Here is a 14,825-nt window from a genome sequence, read left to right on the forward strand (position 1 = left end):
CCACCACATTTTGGGTTTAGGAGGTTATTTAAACAAGACCTGGCTTTAAAGACAGAAAGGAAAGCTTTGAAATAAAAAGCAAAATAAAGCAAAAATCCCAGTCAGAGTTACTTGACTGAAGTAGCTATAGCTACTGGCAACTGTCTAGGTAGGTGGTAGGTTTGTTACACGCGAATAGCCAGGAGTAGCTGAGCAGCAAATGTGGTTAGTCAAATAAAATTTTAGGCCAAGATCCCGTCTAAGAAGGGTTGTTCCTTGGAACATTGGTTAGTTTGTCTTACATTGCTTATTTCATGGTGTATTTCTACTTACTTCTGAGTGTACTTAGCAGCTTTTGACGCTATGCTAAACATTCTATTTTTATGGAAAATTGATTTTTAAAAGCTTCTTTCTATTTAATTGGGACTACAAGAATGAGGCAGTGTAACTAAACAGGAATGAAATCTAGGGATGGCTGGAGAGGTTGGCCTGCATTGGGGCCACTGTGACAGCAGGGAAGAAGGGAGCAGATACAAAGAATGTAAATGTGGCAAAGCAAACTGCAATCCTCTTTTCATGGCTTCTCTTTTCTCAGTGAAACAGCAATTGAAATGATTGTATTAGTTACGTTTCTATTGCTTTGGTAAGACACCATGACCAAGGCAACTTGTAGAAGGAAGAGTTTATCTGAGCTTAGGATTTCAGAGGGATGAAAGTCTATCACCATCATGTTGGGGAGGTGTGGCAGCAGGCAGGCATTGTGACTGCAGCAGAAAGAGCTCACATATAGAACGCAAAGCAGAAAGCAGGAAAGCAGAAAGAGCAACTGAGGACAGTGACAGGATTTTAAACCTCTGAAGTCCTATGTGGTGTGCTGTGCTCATTCAAAAGCTGAGTATAACGAAATGAAAAAAAAAATATTTTTTTTTCTTCCCAGATCTGCATCTGGCTTCACCATATGTCACACAAGGTAAACACTTAAATTATAAGATCACATTAACATTTTACAGTCAAGAAAGATCAAGTAAGATCAACTAACTATAAAATGCTCCTTAATTAAAAGCAATGTGGCACAATACATGCAACATTAGTTTAAATGACTTGTATTAATTCACCATAGTAATTCTGATGATATTCTGTAGCTACAGTCTATTTTAACTTTCAAGATGCTGCCACTGGCTGGCCACATGATCAATTAACATTCAGTTTGGAGCAAGACAAATGAACCACTGTGCTAAATAAAACAAAGTATTTTTAAAAAAATTATTATTTTTACTGATTGTTTGGGAATTTCATACCTGCACATAATGTATTTGATCAACTCCACCCCACTTCCCAAATTCATGTCCTCTGTTTTGAAAAGTAACACACTGATCCAATTTGTGCTACCCACAGATGTACAGGAGTGGGAACATCCACTGGTGTGTAGCCTCTTCCTCCCCTTAAGAAGAGGGGGTCATGCCCCCCATGTTGGGATGTTGACTGGCTTAATTTTAAGTAGACAATCACAGCTGCAGGACTTCATAAGTCCTGTCATACTCAGAAGAGCCTGTTGTCTTAGTGTTCTATTGCAGTAAAGAGACACCATGACCACAGCAACTCTCCTAAAGGAAAGCGTCTAATGAGGGCCTGCTACAGTTTTTGAGATTTAGTCTATTATCATCATGGTGGGGAGCAAGGTGGCATACAGGCAGACATGGTGCTGGAGAAGGAGCTCAGAGCTCTAGATCTGGATCTGGATCTGATCTGGATCTGGATCTGCAGACAGCAGGAAGAGATACTCTGGGTTTGTCATGGGCTTTTAAGACCTCAAAGCCTATTCCTAAGGACACACTTCTTCAAATAGGGCCAAAGCCTGCATATATAATATATATATATATATATTAATGCTACTGCCTGGAGACCAAGCATTCAAGGAGACCAAGCATTCAAATATACACGCCTATCAGAGCCACTCTTGTTCAAACCACCACACCTGTCTAGCCCTGGCCCTCTTTCATGTTCCCTGAGCCTTGCTGGAATGCAGATGTCCCACTCATGGCTGAGTACTCCACAGACACATAGTCTCTGCACTTTGACCAGCTGTGAGTTTCTGTGTGGTGTAATATTTGTAAGATATGTTTGAATCCATAAAATCACAGTAAATGATACAGATTAATCAACCTTTTTAAAAATCAACACAACATTATTAAAACAAAAAAAAAGTGCTAAAATGATGCCTGAATGAGACAAAACTAACAATTATAAAAAATAAGCAAACACTGGAGCTAGCACTCCCTCTGCTATGGAGGGCATTTACCATGTTTCACACTTAGGATGTGGTTTTTGCTGTAATTCAGAGAAAGGGGTGCGTGTAGTAGAGACATCCTATCATTGACTTGAGGTCCCAGAGGTTTTCTCTCAGGGAAAAGGTGAATCATACTTGAATCCATACCCCTCATATGCCTTACTTATGAGTCATGCTGAATAATTTACTCCTTTAAGTAAAAAAGACACATCCCATAAACTTATCAAAGTACACTAGTAAAAATATATGGCATAGAGTTGCATTAAAACCTTGTCAAACAAAGCAAAACCAAACCAAACCATGGATGATAATTTATCACAATACACCAGACCAACAATGGGTGCAACACCCTCATCTGTATTAAAAGAAAAGGACACTAAACATGGAGATGTCGATGACCTCATGGTCTGCCATTTCAGCACTCATGCTTGTAGTGTGTGTATATCTGTGTGTGTCACAGGATTCACAGGCAGAGAGCTCCTAACTGTCTCTGGGTCTCAGTCTTGCTGCTGAATGCAACCCATTTGAGCCCTGTCCTATTTATCTATCTAATCACCCATACCTCTGAACCAGTCTTGGCTTTAAAGGTTCTCTGTGTATGTAGCTCTGCTTGACCCTGAATTCGAAGGGCTCTGTGCCTCTTGCAGCTCTCCAAATGGGCTAGTTAATATCTAATACCTGCTGTATACACCTTTTTATGTGTACCAGCTCACTGCCTCTAGAAAGGCCTTTGAGCTCTATGGCCTCATTAAACCTTTTTTAGTAATATTTAATCTCTGTACACACACACACACACACACACACACACACACACACACACTCACACACTCACACTCACGTCTAAGCTGTGATCTGAGAGTTAATGATAATAGTGAAGACTGGAATAAAATACCCTGTGATTGTCAATGGCCCGTTACCAAAGGAAATAAGAATTATCTGATAAATTGTAGCCAATGAAAGTAAAATTATTTGTGAATTTACTGTTAATAAATTCTGGCATTGTGGAAAGATACAAATGTGTTTATGTTTCTTGCGTAGCACACTCACAATATTCTCACTGTATGACTTTAAACATAATGTGTATATCAATGATTCTCATCTTTATAGCTTTTGTTGCAATCCTTCCTCTGATGTCACACTTTTAAGTACAGTTAACAAGTTAATAGCCTGACTTAAATGTCTATTGGCAAGCTCATACTCAAGAAGACCCAAAGCAAATTTTGGTTATTTTTCAGTCTTTTAAAACTTATTCCTGTGGTTGGGAAGATGGCTTAGTGAGTAGGTGCTTACTGTACAAGCAGGAGGATCTGAATTTGGATCAGTGCAGCCTACTAAGAGCAAGGTGTGACTGTGCATCTGTAAACCCAGAGCAAGCAGGCAGACAAGAAAATTACTGAAGCACCCTGGCCAACTAACTTAGTTAAAATAGCTCTAGGTTCAGTGACCCCGTCTCAAGAACAAATTAAAGAGTAATTGAGAAAGAGACCAATGTCAAGTTTTGGTCTCCAAAGGCATACAGGCATGTGTTATCTATTACTAGCCCCACTCAAACAGAAACATTCACATACCATCCTCCACTCCAAAACAAGAAAAAAAAAACCAACCCAAACCAAATCAATCAACCAAGAAACCAACTAAAACCCCACTCATCCCACACCTTTTTCTCTGTGGGCTATTATAAAATGGGTCTTTTTCTTTATCTTTGCACTCTACCCTTTATAGTCTGTTTGCTGCAGTCCATTTTATAACTTTTAAGTGATAGACAGAAATTCAACATTTCATCTTGAAGCTCTTGAGTACTCCAGGCCCCTGGAAAAATCTCATGCTCTTTCTGAGAAGTCACCAGAAACCTTTCTTTAAAAATGATTTACTCTGTGTGTGTATGTGCCACAGTATGTGTGGAGGTCAGAGGACAAATTTATGGTGCTAGGTCACAAAGCAGCCCCTGCCCCCCCCCCCCAAATGGCAGTGCTACTGACAATGTCTTAGGATGATGGCCTAGGACCCAATCCAGGCCAAACTCTTACCAGGTAAACAGAAGGATTTTTATTAGGCAAGCAGAAACCTAAACTCAGCATTCCTCAGGAATCCCATGAGGCATGTCTCTGTTGAGGAAAGCCACTACTTCCCTTCTCCACTCTCAGCAGTCAATTCTGGGTAAAGTACATTGAGTTCCCAATTAACCTGAACAGCCTGCATCAGTCAAAGGCCCCACGCTAGATCCTAGGCTGTTCTGGCCAGCACACCACCTCCTGATGCTATAAATAAAACCGCACCAATAAAACTGACAAGGCCCTTCCCACTGAGATGCTGTTGTTCTCTACCCTCCACGGCAGTCTGATAGTCTGTCCTCCAATAAACTGTCTTCTCTACCCACAGAGTGGACTAGTTCCTAGTTTGGTGGTTACACTGAAACTCACATGTGGAGTCAGTTCTCTTTTCCCATCTTTCTGTGAATTCAGGGGGATGGAACTTAAGTTGCTGGGCTTGCACACAAGCATCTTTACCTACTGAACCATGTCACTAATCCATAAAAAACTTTCTTAAAGGGCCAAAGAATAAATAAACATTTTAGACTTTATAGCCCAAATGGATTTTAAAAGTTGCATGTACGATTTTATACTTCATTGTCTTCTCCTAACTACTGTATTATGTGGAATATTCACAGGGTTAAAACAAAAACAAAAAACCAAGGTGTTTATTTTGATTGATAATGCTAACTTTCTCTTTCTGTTGTTTGTGTGTGTGTGGTGTACACATGTGTGGTTCTGCATGTAGGTATGTGTCCACGCAGAGGCCAGAGGTCAACATCTGATGCCTTCCTCAATTACTCTGCATCTCTCGGTGAACCTGGAGGGTACTGATTTGGCCAGGCTGGCTGGAGGATCCTTGGTGCTTGTGTGCACCACTCTGCTTAGCTGTTTACCTGGACGCTGGGGATCTGAATTTGGATTGTCATGATTGTGCAGCAAGCACTTTAGCCACTGAGCCATCCCCTTGGCCATAAGCTTAATATCTTATAGCACTTAAGTAAATATTTTCTGAATAAAAATATAACATCCAGACTTACACTCTTTTGGTGTGTGTATATACATGTTTCTATGTGTTTGTGTGTGCAGGCAAAGGGGAAACCATAGGTGTCATCTATTTTTCTTTTTTTAAAAGAGTCTCTCACTGATTAGGAACTGAGAACTAAGTATGTAGGCTGCCCAGTGAGCCATTTTACTTGGTCATTACAAGCATATGACACTATAACTAGTTTTATTTTATTTTATTAACATGGGTTTTGGGGATCAAATCAGGTCCCCATGCTTGCTAGTACTTTACTAAGTGAGCTATCATCCACTCTTCATAGCCATATATTAAAAATAAATAGAGCAGAACATTAAACTATAGGTTTAAACCATTTCTTTTGTAAAACATCAATTGTTAAACAATTATTATTAGTGGACTTACTTTGTATTGCTGGTCTGAAAAAAATTATCAAGCAACTATTAACAGTGAACCTACTTTAGACTGCTGATCCTCATTTCTGTACTTTCAGTAAGTTTCTTTGTTTCTTCTTTCCACCTATTGGCCGCCTTTTGTTGAGCTGCCAAAAGATGCCTCAGTTCAACAATGGAATTCCGGTTACTGTCCTCCATCTCTCTCAACTGGACTTCAAACCCATGCTCCTTTATTGAGAACTGATGCTCCATTGCACTGACCTAAGGAGTAAAGGAATAGTTATTTTCCTCTCAGGATTCTAGGAGCTGTGTCAGCCAATGCCATATGCAAAAGCATCTACTGTGCTTATGGGATTCAGAAACCTTTGGGTGGGGCATCCACATAAGGAGTTAAGTTTATAATCTGTCTCCATCAAAAATGAAACTTTATATATTATGAAAACGCAACACTTTCCCCATCACAAAATGCCAGTAGGAATAAAAAAAAAACACTAAACAACTTCAACAATATTTATGGTAAGACTCTTGTCATTTGATCTAAAACTTTAAAAAAAATTTTTTTGTTTGTTTGTTTTTGTTTTTTTTGAGACAGGGTTTCTCTGTGTAGCCTTGGCTGTCCTGGACTTGCTTTGTAGACCAGGCTAGCCTCAAACTCATAGCAATCCACCTACCTCTGCCTCCCAAGTGCTGGGATTAAAGGTGTGTGCCACGACCACCCGGCTGATCTAAAACTCTTAAATATGCTTTCTCAAACAGTAAACAATAAAATTTAAGATTTTTATTAATACAGGCCAATTAAAAACAATCATGAACTTAATTCTGTGTTCTGCTCTGGCTCCCTGTCCTGCTGCTAATATTTCAAAATTACTAGATTCTGCAGCTTTGCACTCGAAGTTTGTCTCCTTTTCCTGTGTCTCAGTCTTCACTTCCTTCAGGGAAGCCATGGTTTTAAGTATTATTTAGATAACAAAAAGCCCAATCTCTCTCAGTGAGATGTTCCACACAGGAATTGGTCCATGCAGTTTCAGAATGTTATCTTCCTACTCAGCTCACTTTTGTCAGTAAATTGATAGTTGCCCAGGACAGTGCCATGCTACTAGTCTCTTCCCCGATACCAGCACATGTGGTGCTGGCTCCATGTTCCATTTGTCTGGAATAACCACTCCCCTCTACTTAAGTATTTCTATTTGATGTTTAGAACCCAGTTCAATTACTGTTTTTTTCGGGAAATTTGGCTACTACCTAGACTGAGTCAGGTGATTTCTTATAAGCTTGCTCAGTACCCCATGCTTTCCCTAAAGAGCAACTTATTAATTTGTAACTATGTTCAAGCTGGTCTATTGTCACAAGAACCAGAAGCTTCTAGGGATGAGCAGAACATTGCATTTACCTCTGCATCTTTAGTTTCTAGACTATAGGCTTTCAGGATATATTTGCTGACTCTGGAAATAAAGCCTTTTGGTATAAAAACCCAATGTTCAAACAACCTCCAGACTTGTTTAGGTAATATAATGTCGGGTATAAACTGTGCGATCTGTGTTGAAGTTGGAGGCTAAGGGACCACAACTGGACTTCCTATAGAAAATTTTCCACTTATGGCAATGTTCAGAATGATGGATAGAAAAAGAGAGTAAGTGATATCCTTCCTTTATCACTTGTAATTTTCATCTACAGAGAAATAGCCACACAAATAGGAAGTAGGACTACTGGAACTAATTGACTTAAAAAAATTAGAAAGTATTCACAAGTGAAGAGCCTTAATAGAAAGAAAAATATTATCAACACGGAGAAAGCTAGTAAGGAAAAGAATGCAGCTGTTTTAGGGTTAAACAACCTCACATAATAAATTGTAATGTGCAGTCAAATGACCACCCACTATCTCATTGGCTTTACCTCTGGATGTTTTCAGTTTATCCACTGAGGGTCATACTCTTTTCCAGGGTTCCTACACTGTCAAAGAATCAGCCAATTTCTGAAAGCCTGCCTTTTCTATAAGATAGAATTACAACTAATTAGTTAAGATGTACTATCTCTTCATCACCAATGATTTTTCTATCGTTATATGCAATTTAGTTGAGATGTATTGGGATAAATAAGCTTTAAAAAATCATTTTTTTGTTTTTCAAAACACACCAGTTACGATCCTGAAATGTTAAAGATGATCAAATGTAGTGCCAGGGTAGGGTAGTAAGTCCACTCATTCTACTCCCTTCCTAGCACAAACAATAAAACCCAGACATATATATATATATATATATTGTGAAACTATGAAAAATAAAAGTATTGAGACCAATGTCAGGGTCCCTGAAATCCTACAGGCAGAAATAACTTCTACATAACTGTTGATTGATGACTTTTTAAAGCAGCAATTACAGCCTGGAAAGCATTACTGTCTATCAACTTAAACTTTATTTAGAAATATAAATGCATGGCAGTTTCTAATTTGTTATTACAGTGATGTTGAGATGAATTATTAATTATGAAATATTTTCATTACTTCTTATGCCTCAATTTAGGCTATAAAATTGTGCTGCTTATGAGTTTAGCTGCATAGTTACTGGCATTGCAACTCAGCAGTTAATTAGCAGTGACTATCAGTTCTTACTTTTTCTATATTTGTGAACTCTTTAGATACTGTTTTAAATTTAAAAGTAGTTTTAAATATTTTATATACTTAAATCTACCATTATTGTCAATTTTCTCAATTGTTCTTGTTTTGTAAAAGTTGTATCTCTCCTTTTAAATACTTACCTATGTTTCCTACTCATATTTCCCATATAGAATTAAGTTTTATGAGTAGATTTAAAACATATGAAAATATTTAGTGTGGGATTTTTCTTAAAACATATACAGAAGTTTATAAATACTCCTGTCCTCATCTTCCAGTTTTCAGAGTGACTTTGTCTATCTTTGTCTGTCAAGATTTAGCTTCACCTAGGGCAGCAGTTCCCAACTTTCTTAACTTACGCTGAGACCTGCTAATACAGTACCTCAAGTTACGGTGACCCCTACCATAAAACTATCTCACTGCTATTTCATAACTGTCATTTTGCTACTGCTATGAACTATCAAGCAAATATCTGATATGCGACCGCTCTGGGAGTTGTAACCCACAGGTTAAAAACCATCGACCTTGAAGAGTGTACGTTTTTTTTCCTTTTCTTATTTTTTAGTTAGGTTCTTGCTATATAATAACCCTGACCAAGACCCAGACTACCCATAACTTATTAATGTAACCAGGCAGGCCTCAAAATCCATGAGCCTCCTGCTTTCCTATGTGTAATTTTTAAGTACACAGTTCAGTTTTTGCCATATAACAACAAAACAAACTCATTGCCCAGATTTAGATAACCTGGGAAGACTCCTCATGTGCCCTTGCCTTCAGTATTCACTCACCTACACAACAGCTCCTCTTCTGATCATATCCTTATGAGCAATTATACTTATCCTTCATTTTCAGATGATGAATAAAATAAGGCTTTTTATATGACTACCTTCTTTAACATTATGTCTCTGAGATATATCCAGCACTGCTTATAACACACATTGTTGTGCACTGCTTGTATTTATCCTACTACACGAACATCACTATTTATACAATCAGATGATTATGAGTGCTGGGGACTGAATCCAAATGTTCTGTCATAGTAGTATGCACTCTCAACCACTGAGCCATCTCTTTGGCTCATATATTTTATTTTTAAGTCTGTAAGGCATTACAAACTACTTTGCATACATGGAGTAATGAAAGAATTCAAGCTTTAGTTTTAAAATATGGATCTAATTGCTCTAATATTATAATTATAAAGATAACTACTTTCCTTTTGAACCAGTGTGTTTCTGCTACAAAACTTGGTCATCATTAAAATGAAATTTATTTCTTGACTTTATTTTGTGCTTTTGATCAATATAAGATTATTCTGATGTTGATAATACTGTCTTATTACTACAGCTTTATAGTGATATCTGGCAATATAGTTCTTTTCTATATTTTAGAAAGGAGAAGTATGTGTATAAGACACATCATTATTTTTCATTTCAGATTTCATACTCTTATGAATGCCTACAGCCCTAGATACCTACAATAGAAGACAGTCAATAATAGCATGTTGATAGAAATTAGGTCAGAACACAACATCTTATGACCACTTGAAGCAGCAATAAGCCAAGTGAACACCAGTACTTTACATCTTTACTGTAAGCCTGGAAGATGAAGTTAAAAAGCTAGTGCCATATTCTACAAAAATATAGTGGAATGGATGAAGGTAAATGAGATGCTGATGGAATGCTGTGTGTTTTTAGAAGTGCCTTAAATGGATTATCACAGAGTAAAGGAAGAGAAAAGGGAGAGAAAATAAAAGGTAAGGATTAATCTCCAGTTTGCATTCTTCTTGGTGCTGCTTCTAGACTAGCTAGGAGGGACTCTCTGAGCAAACTCATGTCATATCCTCTTAACTGGTTTTGAAGAAACAGTGTACAGGAAGCTAATGAAGGAAAGGATGGCAGGCTGTAAAGCTGGGTAAGCTACAGTTCTGCTTGTGCTGCTTAAGTTGCTTTTTTTTTTTTTTTTTAAAAAATGTGTGTATCTAGAAAAAACAATCACATTCAAGAACGCTTGATAAGTTCCATTAGTTAGCACTTTGAACTATCGCTTCTTGGTATCTGATGAGAAGGTACACACACATGCCTAATCAGCATAATACAGAGACACCTGCATAGCTGTGTTCATCACAATAGCCAAGCCATGTCATTAGCCTAGTGTCTGTCTACTGATGAATGGATAAAGAACACACACACACACACACACACACACACACACACACACACACACACACACACGTACACTCACTCACATGCGCACAACCTGAAAATGTTTTACTAGGATTTTAATGAATACTCTTGATTTCACCAAGAGCGAATTTTGAAAATACCTTTAGTTTGGCCTTTTTCTGGGCATCCAGAGCAATCTTTCTCAAGTCCTCGGTCTGCTTGTGCAGTTGCTCATTTTCTTCCTGAAGCTTCAGCCTTTGCTCACTGACAGAGCCACAGCTCTCCCTTTCAGACTCCAGTGCAGTTTGAAGTTTCTGGATCATTTCATGGGAACGTGATATTTCTTCTGAGGAACTGTTTTGTTTTGTTTTTAAATAAATGAAACAAAACACAAAAGATCAATATGTGTATACTTAACAGTTCAGACTTCTGTTTTCTTCTTTATTCTCAGTTACTGCTTTTCATTTCAGCATGGTGCTGGGAATTTAGCCCATGGCTAAATATAGTCACAGCCCTGTTTTTACTTTAGACTAATGTGTTTTCAAAATATATGTAATTCCAAGAAAATCCATTTAATTTTACAATTTTAAATAAGGATGGACAAGCCTACTTGCTATTACTCATTTGAAAAATCAATGTGAAATTTCTTTCAGACTTTTCCTAACAAAATTGCTGCACCAAAAGAACTACGTGAAGTTGATAGTAACAGAGAAAGTAGCTGCTAGTCCAACTTTTACTTAATGTTAGGGCCACAGGAGAACACAACAGCGAGTGCCTAAATATTAAAGGAAAATCAATCTGCATATTTCCTGTTATATGCCTTAGAACTGAGCTTTAGAAATCCCAGATCTCTAAGCTTGTTATACCACAAGTTAATAGGTTGTTTCTTTTATTTTCTCAGCCATGGACTATCAGCTCAAGTATTCTTTAAACATTTATGTTTCAATCAATATACTCATCATTTTCATTCCTATTTTCTGAAATTTCCATCTTTCCATTCCAGATAAGCAATCACTCTGAACATACGCTCGTCTTTGTCACAGAGACTATGTAAATGCTACTAATATTGTTATGGCTTAATAAAACTATTGGTGGGCATGCTGTTTGTATGTTTGTAATCCCAGCGCATGGGAGCCTGAGGCAAGAGGACTGCCTAAAGTTTGAAGCCAGCATGGACTACGTATTAAATTCCAGGCTAGCATAAGCTGTAGCATAAGACCTAGTCTCAAAATAAAAACACCAAAACAACTCAACTATTTGTTAAAGGTAATTTATAAGGAGAGAACTTCTTAATACACACAAAGAGTTTTCACCTGATTATAGCTTTACTACCACAGGCCACCACTTTAACGGTCCTCTTTCAACCCTAACTTCCCCAGTGGCTGTAACTGGCTCTGAACTTGATTTCTGTCCACTTTAGACTTTTGCTTTTCTAGTTTTTCAGATTCTCCTAAGTTTTAAGTTCTATATAAAAATCATTCACTCCTATAACTTGTATAGCTATGTGTTCTTTTTAAATAGGAAAGTTCCAATAATTAACTTCCCAAATGAAACGGTGTCTGCAGGCATTGGTCATAAAAAGACATTAGTAGCAACAGAAACAACCATGTTTGTGCCTCCAAACAGAAGTCCACAAGGTCCCACCCCCACCACCACCACCACAGAGAAATGAGATACCAATAGAGAGTAATGGAGACTTGAGACACACCAAAGCTATTGTTTCTGAAAGTGGAACGGGGCAAGAGAATGCACACTCCAAAAATTCTCTGAATGAAGTGAGCAAACATTTAACAAGTATACCCTGAGGATACGTGGAAAAGAAAAACTGGAGGAAAAGGTGCTATATAGGGGAGGTTATGGAAAGCTCTCACTGCTATCCCATGTACATAAGAAATGATGCTGGAGAGAAGCACATGGCTGTGGAGAGAATCTGGAAGCTTTCAGATTTCCTATTTTGTCACAAAGCCAAAGAACTGACACCAGGAAGAAGTCTACTAATATAAAGACAGACCAGCCCTTGTCTTTTACGGAACATTTAAAATTCTAAAGGGATGCTTTTACATGTGAGAAACAGGAAAAGGCTTCTCACCTGTTGCTCACAAGCCACATGAAACATATGAAAACAAACAGTGAGAACGAGGTCACACAGAATTAGAATGGAAGGTAAGCAAAATGGAAAACCTTTCAGATACATTTTCATTCCAAAATTTTTAAGAACCCACAAAGAAAAGAAGCATCGTAACAAAGTGGTGGCTTTAGTGAGAATGTTTCCCATAGGCTAATACATTTGAATGCTTAGTCCTTAATTGGCAGAATTGTGTCGGAGGGATTAGGAGGTGTGTTGACTTGTTGGAGAGGTGTGTCATGGGGGGTGTGCTTTGAGGTTTCAAAAGCCCACCAGGCCCACTTAATTCTCACTCTGGATCCTGTCTGCCAATCTGGAGTTAAGTACTTAGCTACTGCTGCCAGGTTCTAAGATCAGTACTCATGATGACAATCATTAACTTAACCCTCTGAAACTATAAGCAAGCCCCCAATTAAATGCTTTCGTTTATAAGTTGCCTTAGTCACAGAGTCTCATTACAGCAACAGGACAGTAACTAAGACACATAATACACATGTCTAAGAATGCTGTCTTCTGTTTATATTTGTGGAAAAAGAATCCATGTATGTCAAGAATACTAGAAAGACTTTTTATATCAACTATGCATCTTAATAAATACCAATACACTTGAAGACAAACTAACATATTGGGTTAAAAATTAGAATTAATCCATTTGTTACTTACAAGTAATATATACTTCATTGGCAAAGAAAAGCCAAAATTAGGATGAAAAGGATGCAAAAAGACATTTCACTCACATAGAACTAGGAAGCACAAGGGTACAATTATTCTACTCTTTGACTAAGCACATGTCAAATTAAAATTAGTAAAAATAAAGAATAACACTTCACATTGATAAACTCACATTAAGACAATGATCTATCAGGAGTAGATGTTAATTCTAGGCACATATATGCAGAATGTTGGCTCACGCAGCTTCACAAAACTACTACATATAAAAGTACAGACTAACTCTTGCATAAGAACAGGGACTTTAAGTCCATGATCATCCACAGACAGGTCATCAAGACAAAAATGCAGAAAGAAGCATCAGTTATATGAGGCCAGAGATCAAATGTGCTAAATAAGTATCTACAGAATATTCTATGCAACACTACAAAGAAAAAAAGTAGAAAAAGTGTGAAGAGCCCAGAACTCATTGGCACAGGAGACAACTTACTGAACAGAACATTAATAGCCCAGGTTCTAAGATCAGCAATTAATAAATGGGACCTCATGAAACTGAAAAGCTTCTGTAAGGCAAAGGACACTGTCAACAGAACAAAGCAACAGCCTACAGAGGGAAAAGATCTTCACCAACCCTACATCTGACAAAGGGCTAATATACAAAATATATAAAGAATTCAAGAAATTAAACACCACCAAACCAATAATCCAACTAAAATATGGGGTACAGAGCTAAACCGATAATTCTCAAAAGAGGAATAGTAAATAGCCTAGAAACACTTAAAAAATGCTAAACGTCCCTACTCGTCAGGAAAATACAAATCAAAACGACTCTGAGATTCCATCTTACACACATCAGAATGGCAAATAAAAAACCTCAAGTGACAGCACAAGCTGGCAAGGATGTGGATAAAGGGGAACATTCCTCCATTTCGGGTGAGAGTGCAAACTTGTCCAACCACATTGGAAATCAATCTGGCGCTTTCTCAGAAAATTGGGAATAGTTCTACCTCAAAACTCAACTATACCATTCCTGAGCATATACCCAAAAAAAATGCTCCACCATACAACAAGGACATTTACTCAAAAGGAGTGTTCCTATTTCTCCACATCCTTGCTAGCATGTGTTGTCACTTGAATTTTTGATCTTAGCCATTGTGATGGGTGTAAGATGAAATCTCAGAGTCGGTTTGATTTGCATTTCTCTGATGACTAAAGAAGGATAGCATATTCAACAAATGGTGCTGGTCTAACTGGATGTCTACACGGAGAAAAATGCAATTAGACCCATATTTACCACTATGCACAAAACTCAAGTCCAAGTGGATTAAACACCTCAACATAAAACCAGAGACACTAATCGGTTAGATGAAAAAGTGGGGAAGAGCCTGGAACACATCGGCACAGGAGACAACTTCCTGAACAGAACACCACAGCCCAGGCCTTAAGGTCAACAATTAATAAATGGGACCTCATGAGGCTGAGACGCTTCTGTAAGGCAGGAGACACTGTCAACAGAACAAAGAGACAGCCTACAAGCTGGGAAAAGCTC

The 14,825-nt window shown here is 37.9% G+C and overlaps 1 protein-coding gene across 3 annotated transcripts in view; it reads right to left on the reverse strand.

Moving 5' to 3' along the window:
- The window catches only part of SCLT1 (sodium channel and clathrin linker 1), a 140,782-nt gene that overhangs the window by 31,455 nt on the left and 94,502 nt on the right, over positions 1 to 14,825 (reverse strand). For 2 of the 3 annotated variants that reach the window (XR_014776753.1, XM_084768866.1), the window contains exons 17-18: positions 10,644 to 10,836; positions 5,777 to 5,973 (exon numbers count right to left, since the gene is read on the reverse strand). Coding sequence is in view for 1 of the 3 variants with exons in the window: in XM_084768866.1 (XP_084624992.1) it covers positions 5,777 to 5,973; positions 10,644 to 10,836 (390 nt within the window). In the remaining 2 variants the exon portion in view is untranslated. Of the gene's footprint in view, positions 1 to 5,776; positions 5,974 to 7,605; positions 7,702 to 10,643; positions 10,837 to 14,825 lie in introns of those variants that run through there. The other variant, XR_014776754.1, reaches the window with a different exon arrangement.

The sequence above is a fragment of the Acomys minous genome (assembly GCF_964271855.1).
Source record: "Acomys minous genome assembly, chromosome: 19".
In the NCBI taxonomy this organism is placed as follows: Eukaryota; Metazoa; Chordata; class Mammalia; order Rodentia; family Muridae; genus Acomys; species Acomys minous.